The sequence below is a fragment of the Grus americana genome, chromosome 1 (assembly GCF_028858705.1).
Source record: "Grus americana isolate bGruAme1 chromosome 1, bGruAme1.mat, whole genome shotgun sequence".
NCBI classification, from domain to species: domain Eukaryota; kingdom Metazoa; phylum Chordata; class Aves; order Gruiformes; family Gruidae; genus Grus; species Grus americana.
In genome coordinates this window covers 148475388-148495088 of record NC_072852.1, presented here as the reverse complement: position 1 = coordinate 148495088, position 19701 = coordinate 148475388, and the positions used below count along the sequence as shown (strand labels likewise).

At 42.7% G+C, this 19701-nt stretch overlaps 1 protein-coding gene across 1 annotated transcript in view; it reads left to right on the top strand.

The window, feature by feature from the left end:
• Positions 1–16121, top strand: part of RFX8 (regulatory factor X8) — a 28761-nt gene extending 12640 nt beyond the window's left edge. Inside the window, exons 4-14 of the mRNA XM_054820528.1 lie at positions 58–120; positions 1618–1681; positions 2689–2823; positions 2903–2980; positions 3506–3619; positions 5419–5569; positions 7009–7067; positions 11395–11551; positions 13136–13230; positions 14370–14484; positions 16021–16121. Coding sequence (XP_054676503.1) covers positions 58–120; positions 1618–1681; positions 2689–2823; positions 2903–2980; positions 3506–3619; positions 5419–5569; positions 7009–7067; positions 11395–11551; positions 13136–13230; positions 14370–14484; positions 16021–16121 — 1132 coding nt within the window. The remainder of the gene's footprint in view (positions 1–57; positions 121–1617; positions 1682–2688; positions 2824–2902; positions 2981–3505; positions 3620–5418; positions 5570–7008; positions 7068–11394; positions 11552–13135; positions 13231–14369; positions 14485–16020) is intronic.
• Positions 16122–19701: the final 3580 nt, after the last annotated feature.

Below are 19701 nucleotides of genomic sequence, written 5' to 3'. Positions count from 1 at the left end.
CACCCATTTCCCCTTCTCCCACCCACCTCTTGTTTTGTGTGTCCTGTCTTTACCCAGGCACCGCTCTCCAGGGGAAGCGAGCAGCTCTGCCTGGCAGCTGAGCACCTCTGCGGGCACCGGGTGAGTCCGAACGCCCTTTGCTAACAACGGGAGCACATAGATGTTTCCATAGGTGTTTGCACTTAATTGTCACCGAGCTCCCAGATGGCTGCTGGGGCGCAGGAGGACCCACGCAGCACCCCTTCTCACACCTCACCGTCCCGGCGTGGGGGGAGCGGGGAGCCAGCCTGCCACGGGAGCCAGCCCACTGGAGGAAAGCGATGCTGATATGTGTTGCCATAGCAGCAGCAGCAGAAGATACAGCTGGCTGCCTTCTCGGGGAGAGCAGGAGCTGGAAAATATTCATTAATTTTGTTTCACAGGCTTTAGAAATCTGCAGGAAGGACCCCTTTGAAAGAAGCGTTATGAAACATCTCTACTTCCACAGTCACGTTCTACCAAACATACTCAATAGGAAAGTCATGCCCTGCCTTGGGCAGCCAGTTTGGTTGTTTTGCTGGACCGCTGCCCTCATGGCAGAGAGTAGTGGCAGAGGGAAAGGTAATCTTTCAAGTCGCACGGGGTCAGTCCTGTGAGAAGCGTGAGGAGGCATTTTCAGTGGCTTGAGTTTCCAAGCAGATAAACTCTTCTGTTTTCTCTTCTGCTCCTTCAGGAGGTATAGTGGTACCCTGGTTTATAATACATCACAGCAGTGAAACCCAGCAGCCAAGATCCGATTAGATAGCCTGAGTGTTGGCAGTCACCAGTGGAAGCACATTTTCTACAAAGCCCCTGCCTGTCACCCTTCAAAATAGCCGAGTCCAAAAGGACCCTGGAGTTTGAAATGCCTTCACAAACAGCGAGCAGGTGTCAGCAGCAGATGGGGGGTTGACTGGAGGAATCCAACTCTCACAGCACGCCCCTTTTCCTAGCAACATTGCCTCTCCCTCCTGTAGGATTAGCCTCAGCAAAGCAGGCAGGGAGAGAGGTAGGAGATGGTAAAGCAAGAAAGCAGCCTATTGTGCCTGCATCCCTGGCTTTTCAGCCAAAAGCTGGCTGTCAAGCCTTTGCAGGTCCAGGTGAATTCTGACCATGGGGAACGTGGCAGCGGGCTTGCAAAGTAAATGGGGACAATTGGGAAAAAAAAGCCGTCTAAACTGATACAGAGTGCAGAAAATGGAATTACTGTGAAATCAAAGCACAAGGATGATTGTGCTTTCATTATTTGCATGTTTATAATTATTATTATCATTCCAAACAAACTGCAACTACAAATACAAACCCATGATTTTGCAAGAAGCTGGAAGACATTGCACTGTTAAATGGCTAATATCTTGCCGTCTTTATAATGAATGGTTCAGTTGTATCTTAAAATTAAGAAATTGATCTTCAGACTTGTTAGAAAATCACGGGGCTGCTGAATGACAGGAAAGAGAATGGGGTTCTTTCCCACACACAATGCTCCAGCCTAGTGCTCTCTACCCAGTTTGAGCTCATTTTCTTACCAAATACAGAATAAATTGGTGGGCTTTTTAAAGGTGGTGTTTTTCTTTTTTTCTGTTGCATATTTTACCACAGTGGAAACGCCTGCGGTTCTGGAGATGCAGCTGGCTACAGGAGCAATAGCCAAAAAAAAAGAACAGTGAGTTTCAGATACATTAGACTTGTAACAAAATGTCTATCTGTGTGTTTAATTAGAACTGCTATACAATATGCTTTGACGAAATAAAGTTAACCCATCATATTCTTTGAAATAAAATTTGTCTGTGTGATCCCACTAAATGCTGACTTCCTCCACTCCTATTTCACCTGGTAGCTAAATATTTTTGTTGTCTTAACATTGGCTCAAATAACTTTATCTGTGCTGAGAGTGGAAATTGTGGCTGACAGCCCAGCTTGTGAATATTAGGGGAGTAAGTGGGGTACAACATTCCGTGCCTGAGGCCCACAGTAACAGACCCTCATGCTGCTGAGCGTTTCCAATGTGCTCAGGGTTTATCGGCACGGTAAGTGTTTAAATAGTAGGAAATGATTAAGAGCCAAGAGCGCAACCCCCGTGCACGGAGAAGGGCAGGTGTGAGGCTAACCTGCGGCAGTTCTCCCCCGAGCGTGCTGTCATGGGGCTGTTGGGAGTCAGCCAGCGGAGCATGAGCAACAAACTTATGTGGACCGAAGTGAGGGGGGAAAAAAGGGAGAGACTGGATGTCTGTCTGGTTTTTATGGAGCGCTCGGGTGCGATCGTGAGTGCTCTGAAGTGGATGTAATGACAGCTGATGAGAAATGTGCTGCCACTCCGACGGCACAGCCAACTATCTGCAGCCTTATTTAGAAAGTTACGACTGTGACATGAGTGCTATAGAAAATATATGTGGAAGATATGTATAGCATTAAATATTCACTGGTTTTGAAAAGAAATTCATGTACTGTTTAGGATTTAAGTATTTATTCAGCCATGCTTGTTTCTTTTATCCGCCCCTACTTTCTAAAAAAAAAAAAAAAGGACAAGCATTCCTCTGAAGAAATACATCTTATTAAAAAATCATGTTATACAATTTCAAGAAAGTACTTAATACCTTTAACAGAACTGACAAGATAATTGTGATTTTTTTTTTCTTTTTTATTGTTCAAAATAAATTATGGTGCATTGAGAGCAAGAATTTGCACTGTTCTCCATCTGTCATTTATCTGAAGACTGAACAAGAGAGATTTCAGTACCCTTGGCCTGAGTTCAGCAGATTCTATCTTTGGGAGCAAGAACTAGGGAAGAAATACCCCTACGAAATGGTATGTTCAAGTGTTCAGTCATCAAAGCGAGTCAGCTCTTTGCCTGTGAGATCTTTCTGTACCCTCTTTTTGGTCACAGGTTGTACTGCTTGCCAATGAGTACTGCAGCTATTGTCAAGATATTTTACATATGGTGAGAACGAAAGAGCTTGACAAGGTATGCCTTTGCTTTAATAATGCTCATTCTGACGACAGCAAACAACTCTAGGGATAAAATTGTTTCTGTGTAGCTTATTTACTCGATGGTTTGATCTAAGGTAGATGATCATTTAGAGACAAAAGGACCATTCAGTCAAATCATTCTGGAATTCTTAATTAACACAATGTCCTCCGAGAATCTGAGTTTGTAGGCATATCCTGAGCACTCCTGGCACATCAACAGGTCTGAGCGCAGAATGAAACACAAGGCCATGAACACATACCTTTCATTATATCTGCATATCCATGGCACAATTCTTTGTTTCTCTCCTCTTTTTTTATGATGTGCCTTGCGAGGTTCAGCTTGTTGCCCCAGGATGCTTCCACTTACTCTGGAGCCCGGCCAGGATGGGGCCAGGCAAAGAACCCAGCTCCACGGTCATTCTTTTGCTTCTGTGCTTATGTGTGGTGTTGTACTGAATTACGCTTCACATTTCACAAGTATAAAATCAGTGAAAATTCATAAAAGGACTTTGTGCGACAGGTGGAAGACTGTATCATGTCATTCTGGAGGTCCCTGCAGCCTGAAAGAATAGCACTGATGTCCTTGCCAGATGTATGCCAGCTGTTCAAAAGCTACGATAGGCAGCTATTCAAGGTACGGTAGGCACACTTGTTTGCTGTAATTATGTTATTATGTGTTTGTGTCCTTTTGGTAGTTCTACCTGAGGAGAAGGGCCAGCTGTTTCTTGGGTGTTGCACAATGCAATTTTCATTAGTACCTCAAGTCTGTTCTTTGGCTTCTTCTGAGACAGCACAGTATGGATTTTGAAAGGAGCCAGTGGAATTTGAGAGAACTTCCATCTTGCTGCTACATATTCCTTTGAAAGTCCCTAGTATCAATGGAGTAAGCTGTTATAAATGTGGTCTGTGGTTCTGGCATGAGGTTATATGACTGAAATTTTGACTGACAACTGTTTTCCGAATTACAAGAGTTATTTTTCCATTGAGAACATTACTGCATTTCTCTGTGACATTCCACATAGAAATATGCAGTATTGTGATCAAAATAATTTGCTGCTTATTTACAGCAGGTCATTAAGTAATGTCTAGTAATTAATTCAGGAAACTACATTTGTTGTTAGGATCTTTCTCCTTCTGCTAACAAAATGTAGCTTAGCTATTGCTTAATTGGAATTAAAACCCAGGCTTCTTTACATTTAAATTATCAATACAATATTGTTTCATGCTGCTGTAAATATCTGTAGTACACCAATCAAGTTGTGGGGGATTGACCCTGGCTGGAGGCCAAAGTGCCTCCTAAAACCGCTCTGTCACTCCCCTCCTCAGCTGGACGCAGGGGAGAAAATATAACAAAAGGCTCGTGGGTCAAGATAAGGACAGGGAGAGATCACCAGTTACCATCATGGGCAAAACAGACTCGATTTAGAAAAATTAATCTAATTTATTACCAAACAAATCAGAGTAGAGCAATGAGAAACAAAACCAAGTCTTAAAACACCTCCCCCCACCCCTCCCATCTTCCTGGGCTCAACTTCACTCCCGATTTCTCTCCCTCCTCCCCGCCAGCAGCACAGGGGGACAGGGAATGGGGGTTACGGTCAGTTCATCACACGGTGTCTCTGCCGCTCCTTCCTCCTCAAGGGGAGGACCCCTCACACTCTGTCCCTGTTCCAGCATGGGGTCCCTCTCACAGGAGACAGTCCTTCATGAACTTCTCCAGTGTGAGTCCTTCCCACAGGCTACAGTCCTTCACGAACTGCTCCAGCATGGGTCTCTCCCACAGGGTGCAGACCTTCAGGAGCAAACTGCTCCAGCGTGGGGTCCCCCATGGGGTCACAAGTCCTGCCAGTGAACCTGCTCCAGCGTGGGCTCCTCTCTCCACAGGTCCACAGGTCCTGCCAGGAGCTTGCTCCAGCGTGGGCTTCCCACGAGCCACAGCCTCCTTCAGGTGCCTCCACCTGCTCCGGCGTGGGGTCCTCCACGGGCTGCAGGTGGAATCTCTACACCCCCTCATCCTTCCTCCATGGGCTGCAGGGGGACAGCCTGCTTCACCATGGTCTTCTCCAGGGGCTGCAGGGGGATCTCTGCTCTGGCGCCTGGAGCACCTCCTGCCCCTCCTTCTGCACTGACCTTGCTGTCTGCAGGGTTGTTCCTCTCACATATTCTCACTCCTCACTGTGGCTGCAAGTGCTGCTGGTGGGGTTTTTTTTTCCTTCTTAACTCTGTTATCACAGAGGTGCTACCACCATCGCTGATGGGCTCGGCCTTGGCCAGCGGCGGGTCCATCTTGGAGCCAGCTGGCATTGGCTCTATCAGACACAGGGGAAGCTTCTAGCAGCTTCTCACAGAAGCCACCCCTGTAGCCCCTCCATTACCAAAACCTTGACATGCAACCCAAATACACATGTGCAGGTCCATGAATTTGTATTCTAGGAAATAGAGAACATCCTACTTCATGATTTCCTGGAGGAGGTGCCTGTGCAACACATGAAGTTAATCAGATTGTTCAGCAAAAATGTTGAAATTTGGCTGCTTAATGCTTTGGAAGAGTTTCCATTACCTCTCCAAACATCCAAATCTAAAGGTACGTTTGAGTAATAGAGAGATTTTCACAAAATAATCTTTGCTTAAACTGCAGATTGTGTTACAAGACTCTTACAGAAATTATTTTAAAAACATTTTAGCTGATGTAACTTTGATAGTAGTAAGGACTAGAGTTAGTTGGGATACAGTTAAAAATAGTCTCAGATAATGGGTGAGAACAAATTTAAGCCAAAATTATTCCCAATTCATGGTAAATTAAAGTGTACTGGAATCATTATAAAGATCTGTCTCTTGCCATAATCACTTTGGCTGTGTAGATGACTGAATAATATGCAGTCTGCCCTCTGCAATTTAGGTATTGTTCTGTGTCTTCACCTTGCAAGTGGTTTTATGCAGATAAATTAATGAACGCCTATAGTGCAGTTCAATATAAAGGGAAAAAAGACATAGTCCCATAGGGAAACTATGACTCTGTCATTAGAGAAGGATTTGAAAAAATCTGTACAAAGGTGTTTGTATATGTGTGTGTTTGTAAATATGTACATACATACATATATTTATATATGATGCTGAAGAGTCTGACTAAAACATAATGTTCCTCGGTTACTCACTGAATGAAGACCAACTCAACGGCAAAGCAGGGCTCCTGTATAGACAAAAGATTGTATTAGCATTCATATGCTCAAGGAAGACTCCACACACAGTCTTAATCCTGGCATTTCTTACATCTGAATGCTTGACAGAGCAAACTTAATAATGTGGTTTTAATATGTGTGCATGGAAGTATATGTAATGAATCATCTACGACCCTTTGTGTATACATACTGGTCTTTCTGGTTTGTACAAACTTCAGAGAAACAGAAATTTTCACTTGAAAACCATTGTCTGTCTACAAAAGTTTATAAGTTTTCTTTATACTCAATTTTGCTGTAACTAAGAATCAGTTATTTTATATTTTATTCTTACAAAGGATATTCTTGGACCATGCTTGTCATAATTACAACACATTATAAATAGGGGAAAATAGAACCAAAGAAACCAACTCCTATTAACAGTGCTGCAGAATTATAGATGCATAAAGGTGGAAATGTAAACCTGCTAAACAAAATACAGGAGGTTTAGAATTAACATTGCCTTCATTCACCTTAAATCATACATGTAAAAGAGTATTAGTCTTGATTAAGAAGTATTTTATGTAAAAAAATATTGGAAGTATTTTTCCTGTGTGTCAGGGGTTAGCAGATTTGCAGCGAAGGAAGAGTGGTGACCTGGGCAGCTTCTGCTTGCAAGCGTTAAGCTGCGAGGGTCCCCAGCCCAGCCTAAAATGCTGGCTCAGTGTCCCCGCTGAGCCCTCCGTTAGCCTGTTGCTCCCCTAGGGATCTACTTTCTAACTTAAAAGATCTGACTTCATTAACGTCTTTCAGACTGTAAAATTTTAATGATGTGAAATACCTACTGCTTCTTCTTCTTCTTCAACAGAACTTACAGTGTTTATAAAAAGACTCAGGAGAAAGACAGACCTTTCTAACATGGCCAAGGTATGTTCCAGAATCCATGAAACAAAAAAGCTGGGCATCTCATTCACTCAAGCACTTTGGACTATTCATGAGACGCTCTGTTGTAGGACAACAGCAGCAGCACAGGTGTTCTTAGCTATATACTGATCTTGGTCTAAATCATGCTCACCTTCCTACCCATCTCTTCCCACACCGTAAGTATGCTGAGGGGGCCTTTTCCTCCCTCTGGCTTCTGTGAAAGCCTCTGAGACATGGTCAATAGTCCCCCATGGAGAGCAGAACACAGTAGCTGGAAGGGTCAGATGACAGCTTTCAGTATCTTCGTCCAGCTGTGCAAAACCCGGTTGGACAGCACGTGCTGGAGTTATTCTAAAATTTGTTTTATGTAGCATCCTGACCACTAGTGCTCTCTGACGAATGCAGCAGCCTGCACAAAGGAAATTACTAATCCGCCGGCTGCAGAGAAGCTGCGTGGTCAGGGAGCAGGGTGTGAGGTCTACAAGGGCACAAGACCCCCACCTTTTTCATGGATCCCAGGGATCAGCTGGTAAAATCTTCTCCATCCTCTGACCAGACAGTGTTGGAAGGAGTGCTGCAGGGAAGCATCCTCTGAGCTTTCCTTCTCAAGGTCATCACTCAGACTGGCTTTTCTCCTTGGGAAGAAAGAGACAAAAATCTCTCTAACAATAAATATCTCTGCCTGCTTTTTGCTCTACAGTCTCATTCTTCTCAGCTACAGTGACAAAGGAGATGCATCCAGGGGCTGCATTTTTAACACTTTAAAACACTGCAAAGTAAATTGTTTCACTAGCCTGTACTTATTCAGTGCTGCATTATTATGAGGACTGTACCCTCCTTGCAGCCTTCCTTCCATTGGTGCCCTTGGATACTTCCAAAACCTTGGCTTTTGAGGTGGTCCAGGCCATGACAGAACAGATAGGTCACAAATGGGGAAGCAAGCAGAAGAGAACAGGTGGTATATTGTCTCCTCTTCTTCAAATAGCAAGTACAAGGTTCTCCCAACATGCCGCCTGGCTTAAATCACTACACTGTGTCCCCACAACAAAGGGGAGGAAGGAAGGGAACTGTGGCTTCGTGAACTGCACGGCGGTGTCACATTCATCCTTAATAAATGTAGCTTCTCTTTATGGGAAAATTCATCACCAGCAACACACAAAAGACACACCTCACTTTTTAAAAAAATTTTAAAAATCATAATAACGCACAAGGATGCATGGGTGTGCTAACACAGGCAAAAAGTTGACTTCTGTGAGGTCCTGAGCGCTCGCAGTTCCCATTTACTGCAGCAGCCCTTGGAGATACTAAATACTTGAAAAGCTCAGCTTCATGTGCTTCTAAACAGCGCTTCTTATGCATCGAAGGATGTGATCCAGCAAGACTGCAGGTGCCAGCTATTCCCAGTCATTTGCATTTGATTTGCGTATTTGGACTTTCCATCATTCTTCTTGTGCCTGAGCCATGATGTCAAGGGGCTGGTTGCAGCTTTTTGCTTCTTCCCTGCCTGTCCTAATGTGTGGAAAACCTGCAGAGAGTCAACATTGAATGTACACCCTCAAGATTTAGGGCAAGAGAATTTCAGCCTAGTTGGGGGGGAATTCTCCCGCGGCAGCCTCTGGCTGCTCTGCGTCCCCTTTGCACCGTTTAACCAGCACAAAGTGAACCTCACAGACCTGAGAATCTGGGTCAGATCTACGCTTACAGCTGAGCACGTTCTGAGCCTGGTTCTTGTTCATCCTAACGAGCTCTTGGCACTGTTCTCACAAGTAAATGATGTTTGCACCTTCTCTAGAGCCTCTTTAAAATACAAGGGAAGGGCAAAGGAATTCTAGTGTACCTGATGATTAGTCCCATTGCAATTTAAAAACAATAGTTTCAGTAAGTGAAATTATATAAGTCTTGTAAATGAGCATCCCCGTAGTCTTTCAGCGGTCACATAGACCCTGTTACAACTTGTGTCCGAGATCTTGCCAAAGCCATGGATTCTGGGCTCCAGCAGAACAGGGTAGGGAACAAATACCGGCTAAACATTCTCCTGCAAATGCATCCCTCCCCCCCCCGTCCAACGCACATCAGAAAATGGTTAGCTGAATACCACAGGTATTCAAAATTTTCAGCTTGTGAGAAACATGCAGATGCTTCCTGGGGAGATGGACATCCCTCAGAAAGGACCGCTGAGTGTTTTAGCCTGTCAGACCCGATCCTAGGCTTGTGTGGACTTGTATCCCGTTTCCCCTGGTGACCCTCATCAGATGCTGATGTGAGGTGGGTGTGAGTAGAGCAGGTGATACCTCACTCCTCCTCCACTGTACTCTCCTGGCTTCTAGCAATCTGAGATGAAGGTTATAGGCACATCTTGGTAATTAATAGCTTGATTTTGGCATCCACAACATCTTGGGGTAGTGAGTTCCAGGGTTTGATTTTTTGTTGTGTGGAAAAATACTTTTATTATTTGAAAATTTCTTCCCTTCTTCATGCAATTCTCCCTGCAAACCTTCATCATATCCTTCCTCAGTTATTTCTATCCGAAGCTGAAGTTTATCTCATCTTCTCACATAGATATTTCTATCATAAATATCATATCTCTCATATTTCCTCTTCTTACGTGATATTTCTAATCATCCTTCTCTGTTTTCTCTGTCTAAAGCGCACCTGGAATTTCAGCTAGAGACTGATGGTCAAAGCAGGTGAGAGTGCTCCTAATGAGAAGTACCATGGAGGAGCTGTGCAGCTGCAGCCTCTGAACGGTGTAACCACACCGTCCCTTGTAGAGTACTTTGCAATAATTTAGCCACCTGGTGAGAAAATAGGAACAATTTTAACAGGGTCAGCATTCAAACGTAAAAAAAAAAAAAAAAGGTAACTTTCCCATCATGTGTAGATAAAGCAGGCTGACAGCTGCTACTACCTGGACATGCAGAAGTAATTAGAGCATAAAAAGGTGCAAATTCCCTGCGAGAAAGGAATGTGAATATGATGCTTGCCATTTCCTGGGGCTGATTCCTGCCTCTGGTAAGCTGTATTTAAGTGTTGTCAGAGCCGGCTCTCAGTCATTTAGAGAATTGTATTTAGTGTAGTGAAGTGCAATGGCTAAAGGGATAGGTCTAAAACACGGGGCGTGGAGTCGGGTGCCAGCAGCGGACTGAAGATGCTGCCCCTGGTAGTTCCCCACCTCTGGGTCGTGTGTTCTTGTTGCGAGCAGCAGCTCTTCTTCTGACACTGGAAACTCCAAGTAAAATAAGAAAAAAGAAAAAAACCCACACTTTGTCTTTCATTATAGCTGAAGGGGAATACCGAGTGAGAATCAGTGCTTTTGGCATTTCAGTAAAGCACGCAGAATGCTGAAAAAGAAAAATTGCTAGATTGGGAATTATGTTTGCAAACAAATGGTCAGCTGCATTCACTGCTGCTTGTGGGGTCATGGTAAGCACCCAGTGAACGGCATTTGTTAAAACTTTTATGAATCTTGAAGTTTTCTGAATTTTACAAAAAAATATGTTTCCTCTGGAAGGTCTGACTGGACATGGATTATTCATATAAAAGCCCAAAATTCAACAAAGGCTTTAGGATCTTACTGATTTCAATATAAAAGTGAGAGATTAAATGTATGGATTAACAAATTTTAACGGATTCAGGTTTAATTTCCTTCACTGTTTTCATCATTTCCTCAAGAATCTGAAGCAATACTGTGTGATACTAGCAATTAATTAAAAAAAAAAAAAAAAAGAGATGAGGATCAAATGTTAGGCTGAAAATTGTTTGCAATATCTATGTGAGTAATACTTTTTTGGACAAATATGAAGCCAGATTCATTCACAAATGACTCATAAGCAGATAAATGGGATATAATCCCAACTAACATTATTTTAACTAATACCATATTTCTACTGTTATTTTTACCTTCTCAAAGGTTTGGGCAGCTTGAGAAAACTTGCCTTTGAATTTAATTGAAACACGTACTAAGGACAGGTAACATCGAGGGAAAGTCGGCCCTGATACACCATTCCATGTTTTAGACAAAATACCGTTATTTGGTGTAATGATGATAACCGGAGGCAAAACCAACTGCCCAGATGCTTCAAGCATGTTAGCCTTGTCTGCCTCATTACAGACAACACCACAGAGTGTCATTGAAAAGAATATCTCCCAGAACAAAAAACTCTTGAAGACAACTTAAGATTAATCTCCTTTGATTTCCTTCCCGCCCCCCCCTCCCCCCCCCCGCAATTTAGAGACTGGTTATATAAAGTCTGGTATTGAATAAGGGAAGTTTTTTGACTGAGTTAAGGGCTTGAGAAAATGAAAGGCATTAACTGTTTTCTTATTACAGACAATGAGAACAGTCTTGAACAGCAACAGCAAAGTCACTGTTCTGCGATCAGACTTGCATGCTGTCATGGATCAGGGATTTCTGGATGTGCCTGGAAACCTCTTTCAAATGAAGTTTAGGAATCCGGAGGAGCTGCAGAATGACATAGAACTCAAATGTAACATTTTTTTGCTATATTTTGTCTATACACTTAAGCCCTTGCTTGCCATTGTTAAGGTTCCAGTATTTCCTCTTGTTTATTCATGGCATCTGCCCTAATGGGAATTACAGTCTTGCCGTAACCCAAAGTACTGGAAAAGAGCCAATAAAATTGAGAATGGAGCATATAATGTTATCCTTTTAACTTTAAAGGTTAAGAATGAAAGGCTTTCCGTTCTGACTCTCTTAAAGCTTTCTATGGCAGCAGGAGTGGGGTTTGTCTTACTAAACGATGCATCTTCTAGAAGGCGGCTGACAAACAAGGATATTCATTTTTTACCTTTTTCTTTGACAAAAAAGACGTTTCCAAGAGTTGCCTTTCGCATTTTCCTCAGTTATTAACCGAGCACACAAAAACATTTCTTGCGGCCAGTTTTTTTAAATATTGTGTGCTGAACTGGACGAGGACTATCGGCCTTTCAGCTTTTGTGTCCTTTTGCTGTACTGCGGCCTGTGGAGTCGGTGTGCTGCTGTAAACAATAAAATACACAGTTCGTATGCAGCCATGACATAATGCATTTGCTAGCTTAATGAAAAGGGATGGGAACATAATGGCAAGTTAATTTTTAGATTAATGGGCTGCCATTTAAATTATTAGCAAGAGACGGGCAAGTTGGACGAGGCTGCGCACGGAACTGGCAGAGGGAAACCTCAGCTCTTTGTTCCTGGCCCGCCACCGGCTCGCTCGCTGACAAGGGATGCGCCACAGCCTTTCCATGACTGCTTTCATGGAAGAAGGCAGTTAATAATTTGCCTTCTTCACAGAACCATCAGGAGAATGATTTAAATAGTATTTATACACGGCTTAAAATAAAAAACACTGCGCAGAACGCTTTTGTTACATTTGCTCGTAATATTAATTATGATCTTATGCTTTCCAAGGTGTATTCTCTTATTCTAGTCTCTGCTTTCACTGCTTTTCCAAATTGTTATTTATAATAAGCAAGGTTTCACAGACCCTATCCACATGCCTTCTTGAAGGAAAACGTCTCAGTTAGAAGGATATAAATTCAGAGAGGTGCCATAGTGATGCCCCTTTTGGCACTGGGTAGTAGGTTACAATTTTTTTGGTGAACAGCTGCACTGATATGTGGCAATATTATATATATATTTCTGTGGGTCTACAGAATATTCTGCATTTGCAGCTATTGTTTCAAAACTGTTTTCTCCCCTTCAACAGATAAACCAAGATTATTTTTTTTCTCAACCACATAAAATCTCAGATAAGTAAGGTGGTATTGCGTATAACCAAGTTTCAGCTTTCACATTGGAAGTGTTTATTCTTGCCACCTTTGCCGTGATGACTAGGTCAGTGCAGACATGGTGGAAATGTACATAAACATGAATTCTGACTGATTTCAAAGTAGGGTGCTATTCCTCACTAAAGGATAGTATAATCATATTAATCAAAATTCTATAAACAGATGTCTTCTTAATATATTTTAAGCTAAAAATAAAAGAAAAAGAACCCTAAAAATTGCATAAGCAAACCAAAAAGCAAGCCAATCACTTCAAGTAATGATCTCCCTTCTATATTTCATAGGTCTGAACGACTTAATGTTTTTTCTGGCACCTTCCACAGATATTCGGGTTCTCCTGAACTGCGTGTCTTCAAATCTTCAGGCTTTTGTCATTCAGGTATAAAATTAATTTAATAATTTCAGAAAAGAAAGAGTGATCACATCATTTATCCTGCTACATGCTGACTGTCACTAGTCTGCAGGAGCTACATTGTACATTAGCAACCTGACCAGACTGCAGATTTGCATAAATACAATTTATGCATGCTGCAGAAAAAGGGGGAATTAATTGGCATACAAAAATTCCATCTGTGCAAACAACTACAAGCATATTTCTGTGCATATATCCACTCAGGCAGTTTCAGTATCTGCCCTCATTTCATAGATGCATATTATAACAGTCCCTAATAAACCAAAATTCAGAAGAAAAATGTTAGTAAAAAGGAAGAGAACACTTCGTGATTCCTGAAACTGTTGATTCAAGAAATGACTTTTAACAGGTGGTAGGAGATTGATAATTTCCAGTACAGTCTCTCTAGCTCTTGTGAAAGATTCAAGTATGATTATGCTCACGTATGCACCTTTACCAACTCTGCCAACCCTGTTCCATTGCTGATTCAGAATTAGCAGTAGTTTGCTGGTACCACTGCATTCAGCTGGTTGCCAGGCCAACTAACCTGGGTCTGGGTGGTGGTAAAGTTGTTTTATTTTTTTCCTTTCTGAAGAAGCAGGGTAAACTGTACTTCTTTAACTTGATTATTTCCCCCCTCTTTTTTTTTTTTAAATTAAGAAAAGTACTTTGCAGTTCTGTGGTGCCTTCATCTCATAGAACCTTCAGTTACCTCACGGGATGGTATAGAGAAGATGGAGCAGGACTTTTTCTGGGGGTTCACGGTTGTAGGGCATAAGACAATAGACACAAGTTGCAGCAAAGAAAATTTCCAGTAGATTAAAAAAAAAAAAAATTACCATGAGAGTAGTTAAGCGTGGGAAGAGGTTACCCAGAAACACTATGGAATCTCCATCCTGGGGGTATTCAGAACTTGACTGGACAAGGCCTGAACTAAGCTGGCCTTTGAGCAAGAGGTTGGATTAGATGATGTCCAAAGATCCCTTTGAACTCCTGTTATTTTAGTATTCTAAAAAACCTGCTTGTTCCACGTTCATATGCATTTTGTATGGGGAAATACTCTACAACACAATAATGAATTCTTTTAATCAACTTTGTCATAAAGAATTTTTTTTCTCTATCTTCAGCCAAGCAGAAGTAAAGAGGAGTTGAGAAAACTGGCATCAGCTTTCCAGCTGAGATGGAACTTCCTACTGAGTGCAGTAAGCAAGGCTATGACCCTCAACTACGCAGACAGTTTTGGTAAGTAGGATCTTTGTGACTCTCATCTGATACACCCCTCTGTGTCCTGAGATGGCAGAGGCACCACATCATTTTTCATCCCTGGAGTTATTTAAAAGACGTGTAGATGTGGTGCTTAGGGACATGGTTTAGTGGTTGGACTTGGCAGTGCTAGGTTAACAGTTGGACCAGATGATCTTAACAGTCTTTTCCAACCAAAATGATTCTATGATTCTGTGATCCTATGATTTTAACTGACATAAATTCATGCTACTGTCAATAGGGGCATCACCTCTTCCTGCGCCCTTCCTTGCATCAAGCAGCACCATTCACCTGGTGACATGGCTAGACAGGTCAGGGAAATTAAACAATTAGTTTTCAATCAGATTTGTTTTCTGATCCAAACTCTAGGATGAGCGGAAGGGAGGAAAGTAGGAGCATTCAGCTGGAGATGGTGGCAAGGGCAGGACTCCCTCTTTCGGCAGAAGCCATCATTTGTCTGTGGAAATACGGGGAACAGCAGCCTGAGGTGTGAGCCTCTGCTTTCCCTCCCTACAAGAGCTGCACACCCCAGCAGAAGGGTGTGATGAAGAGCTGGGACCACTACTATCCCAAACCATAAAATTTCCAGATCTCTGAAGTGATAGCTCCCAGTCCTTCGGCTTCTTCCCAAGCAATACAGCCAGAGCAGAGCCGCTGTGATAGCTACTTGCCAAAAAGGCAGTTAGTTCTTCTGACAACAGCTACATGCTCCTTCCTTTTCCTTATGCCTTACACTGACATAAGTGCTTGTCTAGCCAGAAGCGAGCCTGCTTAAGGTGTTAAGCTGATTGAAAACTAGTGACTCCTTTAGCTGGGTTAGTTTTCTCTCTGTTTTAGGGCTCTGGGCTGTCAGGCATCAAATCCGTCCCACACCAGTGCAAGGCAGGAGAAGTGAGGGAACTGTGCAGTGACATTCACTCGAAGTGGCTTGAAGCGGTACAACCATGTCTTGAATCAGTTCAGTCTCTTCCATTTCTATGTTGCAACAACCCTACCTGCCTTTCTCTTCATTTATAAAACCTTTCAGAGGCTCTCTCTATTACTTTTTCTGCAGAAATCCATCATCTCCTGTGAGCTGCATCTGATCCCAAACCGTATGAACCACTTTTTAGATTTTCAAAGGAGCGCCTTCATATTTTTTCCTCTTTTGTTGGATGGGGCTTCACATAAATAGCCAAAGAAAACCTCATTACCTTCTTTGAAATTCCCCTTCAAAACCGTACTTTCATGTGTTTCCTACGAAGACATAACAAAGGGGTACGTGAAGGTTGTTGCCTTTTGTATCCTTCAGCATGCTTCCCCAGCTAATGTCTGTGTTTGTGCATGTATGTGCGCACCCCTTTTCTGCATCTAGCTGCTACCTTTTGCCTTATATTTAGATTGCAAACTCTCTGGAGCGGGATCACAGTTTTGCTCTGTGTCTGCGGGGAACATAGCACAGTATGCGCATCATATTGTCCATCAGCTGCTGCATTACAGTAATAATAAAATAATCATTCCTTTCTCTCTCTCCAGAGTTCTGCACAAAAATCTCCAATGTTACATGCAATATTGTGGGCAATGAGGAAATCAGGAGTGAATTCCAAGATCAGCACTGGAAGCATAACGTTTACTGAAATTCCCCGTGATGATGAAATCCTCTTCCCTCTTTCCACCACAAGAAGAATTTAATGAATTGTCTCCCTGCTCTGCAGTTGTCGGTGGTTGGGGGCACCACTGACGGAGAGCATCCCTTCCTCTGCTGAGCCTTCCTTAAACTCATAACAAATGATATTTTCATCCCATTTATGATAGTCTTCCTACTATACTTCAGTAGCGCTAAGATTGAATTTATTGTCACATATGAGAGAGTTAAAAAATGTCTTTTAATCTTTCTCTGTGATGCTCCAATTAATTTGATCATTATTATCTTCTTTCTTAATACCCTTCGTTCTTTAAAATGTTGGGCTATAAGCCCTAACAATGTGCCGCCTTTCCCATGTTTCTATTCTGAGAGGATTTTGAGTTTTAGTGGACAAGGCTGAAGCCATTATGTTAACAAGCCATCTGGTGTAAAAGTTCTGTACTCAGGGTCATTGCTTTTCAGAAATTTCTTAAATCTCAGCATTTCTTGCCGGAATGGTGGGCAGCCTGCAAGTTGAAATATGTAGCATCCACACTGAGGAAACACAATTGCTTAAGCAAATGTGTGAGTGTCTCGTTAACGCAGCGTGCCTCCCCCCCAGAATAAACCACATACCAGTAACCAAACCCAAACTTCCTTCTGTCTGGGGCTCTTGCCTTGGAGCTTGGCACATTTGGCACACATAATATTCTGGCATACTCACGCCTCTGAATTTAGGATTGACTTTTTACCCTTTTCCAGCCCAGCCTCCACATGGGTGATACCTAAGTGTCATCAGAGGAACCGTGCAGTTGCCCCCGTGTAAGGCATCAAGGAGCAAGGGTGCTACAGCACTTGGGGCTAATGGGACCTCTGCAGCCCTTTCAGCTCCACCTCCTCTCCAGCAAATGTGCCTCTACATATCTCCATCACAGAGCCTCGTGTCAGTGGGTCCCTTCTGAGGCATTCAGGGATGCACTGCTGAGCCGCACTGAGCGGCTGGACAGTGGCCTGTGCGTTCCTCTTTTGAAAGCAAGCTCCTTCAACCTCCTGTCTCTTCAAAACTATGTCCCTCTGTATTATCCCAAGGGACAACTGGAATGGTAGCTTTTCTTTCATGCTTACTCTTACTGAATATATTGAAAACACCTGTAAGAGTGTTAGAAACACTCATGGACTACTAGTGCCAGGTCTGCATAGTTTGAACTCCAAGTATAAAAGTCCTTTTCCTTGTCCCACAGGTAAACAAGTATTTCCACTTATTTGATATAATTTAAAGATGTGCAAAAGGACAAACAACAGAAGCAGCAGCTTCTCAGACACATATAACATCAGAAGAGAAAGTAGATTTCATTTTTAAAACTCTGTAAACCTTGTTTGTTCACATAAATTGTGGCATCTTCTCATTCATGTCCATGTAAACATGTTTGTGGGATGCAGATGTTATGAATTGCTCGATGAATCCCCATGCAGATTTATGGCATGTGAAAAGACCTACTCTTTACTGCAAGGTACAACTCAAAAGCCAATGGCGTCAGTGAGTCTCTCGTGGCTCAGTTGTGCCCCAAGCTGCAAGGTAGGCCATTTAATGTCATAGATAGAAGACATGCAGACGTCTGTAGGAGGGCTAGCTTGGGAAGAGGTGGAATGATTTATCTGTCCAAGGGAAGAACGGGGATGATATGTGGTTGTTGATAAGCCTTGCAGTAGCAGTAAATGTGGGGAAAGAATTTGAACAGGAAAGTGAATAAATACAAGTACACTTTCCTCTCTAGCTAAATTAAGGGGGAAAGGCTATTGCTTATGTTTAAAATCTGCAGTTGGTGCCTCTTTCGTTATGATATTTGGAAGCACATAATTTTGTAAGTACTCTTTGATGACTGCTAGTCTGCTGCTTTGTCTAGTTTGTTAGTATAGCAAAGCCCTTCAAAAAAGAACATATCATGAAGCAAATGAAGAGGATGTTAAAATTATTTTTGTTTTTCTTTAAACCTAGGATCCTGGCATTTGTTTAATTTGCTACTCATGGATTTTGTGGCTCACGTTTTCCTGTGCTATATAGAGGAGGAGGAAGATGAAAGTTTCTGGGTCACAAAGCAAAATGAGTCCCCCGTTCTGTGGGTTTATGAGCCCAGCCATTTCTGGGGCTATTTTGCAAAGGAGCAACCTCAAGCCAATGCTCCCCAGACTGCTTTCATAACTTTGATGCAGAGCCAGAATAACTTCGGATTAAGCAACATTTTTCCAGAGTTCTGAGTTGTTCGGTGGACACAGCCACAGGCAGCAAGGTGAAATAAACATTAACTTTAAAGAAAAATAAGAGAAAAAAAGTTGTAAGTTGGGTAAATTGGGAGAGATTGGGAGGGGTGTGGTTGGTTGCTGGTTTTTATGTGTATAAAGTAGAAGTAGTAAAATCTAGGTTTGCATGGAGCTGTGTCCAGTATCACCTAAACCTCAAGCCACAAAGCATCTTCCGCAGCCCCCACGCACCCCACAATCCTATCAAGGGATCGTAATCTCCACACCACCCACCTCCCCATCACTGCGGTTCTCTGCTTCTTTCTTTACGTTTCCAACAGACCTTCAGTGCTCCTTTAGATTCCCCAAGCATTGTCTAAGCAAGAGCAGCGCTGTTCTGGTGGGTTGGGGGCAGCTCGTGGACTTGCTGACCAAACAGACTGCAGAAAGAGCGCATGGCATGGTCTTTTCTCGCTGTTGGAAGCACCGAGAGGCTCTATTTCCTCCACCTACCTGTTAGTTTTATCAAAACGGGCAGAAGTATGAAATCCTTGAGACCTTTCTTCGTCAGACTTCCTTGCAGTCAGTCCACTGCTTCTAACTTACTGGCGTAAGGGGTGACATGCAGGTAGAAAACAAGATAGATTCTAAGTCTTCCTAGAATGCGAGGCTAAATATAAGGGCATATGGGAACACGGATCAAGCCTCTGTGCTTAACACAAGTGATGAATTAGATGTTCAGCTGTTTTCAGATTTCTCTTCCATGCAATAACAGCACTTGTCTTAAACCTTAGAGGACATTGTGTTTTCCAGACAACAGTGCTGGGCAAATGTTAATGGCACCAAGACTCACAAAGAAAATTACATTTTGAGAGTCATCCTGCTATAGTTATTTTACTGTTGATCTAGCACCTCCCAAGATGTATTCAGCTTCCATAAACTAGGACCAGGACTGTTTTTAAAAACATCTTTATTAGTTATACAGACCCTTGGAGAACCCTTGTTTTTAAATATAAGATACGCTAAAACTAGCTCAACAGAGGGGAGAAAGAAGGCACAAAGGGGACAAATCAAGAATGGTTTATACGCGATATACATGTTTGGCAGCTGTTGTTATTTTTCAAATGTAATATAATGACCCACCCTGCCATACCACCTTAACCTCAAAAACCAAACTGAGCTGGGTGCAGGCTATGAGCAAGGAATCTCTAAACCACTGATGGTCAGAAATTAGGAGATAAACCGGTAGAAAGCTTACTCAGTACCTGCCCTGTTTCCTATGCTCTTCCACTGTGCTGTCCGTATGCGCTTTTGTACAGCCCACTAGGACCAATGCTCTTACACGGGTGTCAGCA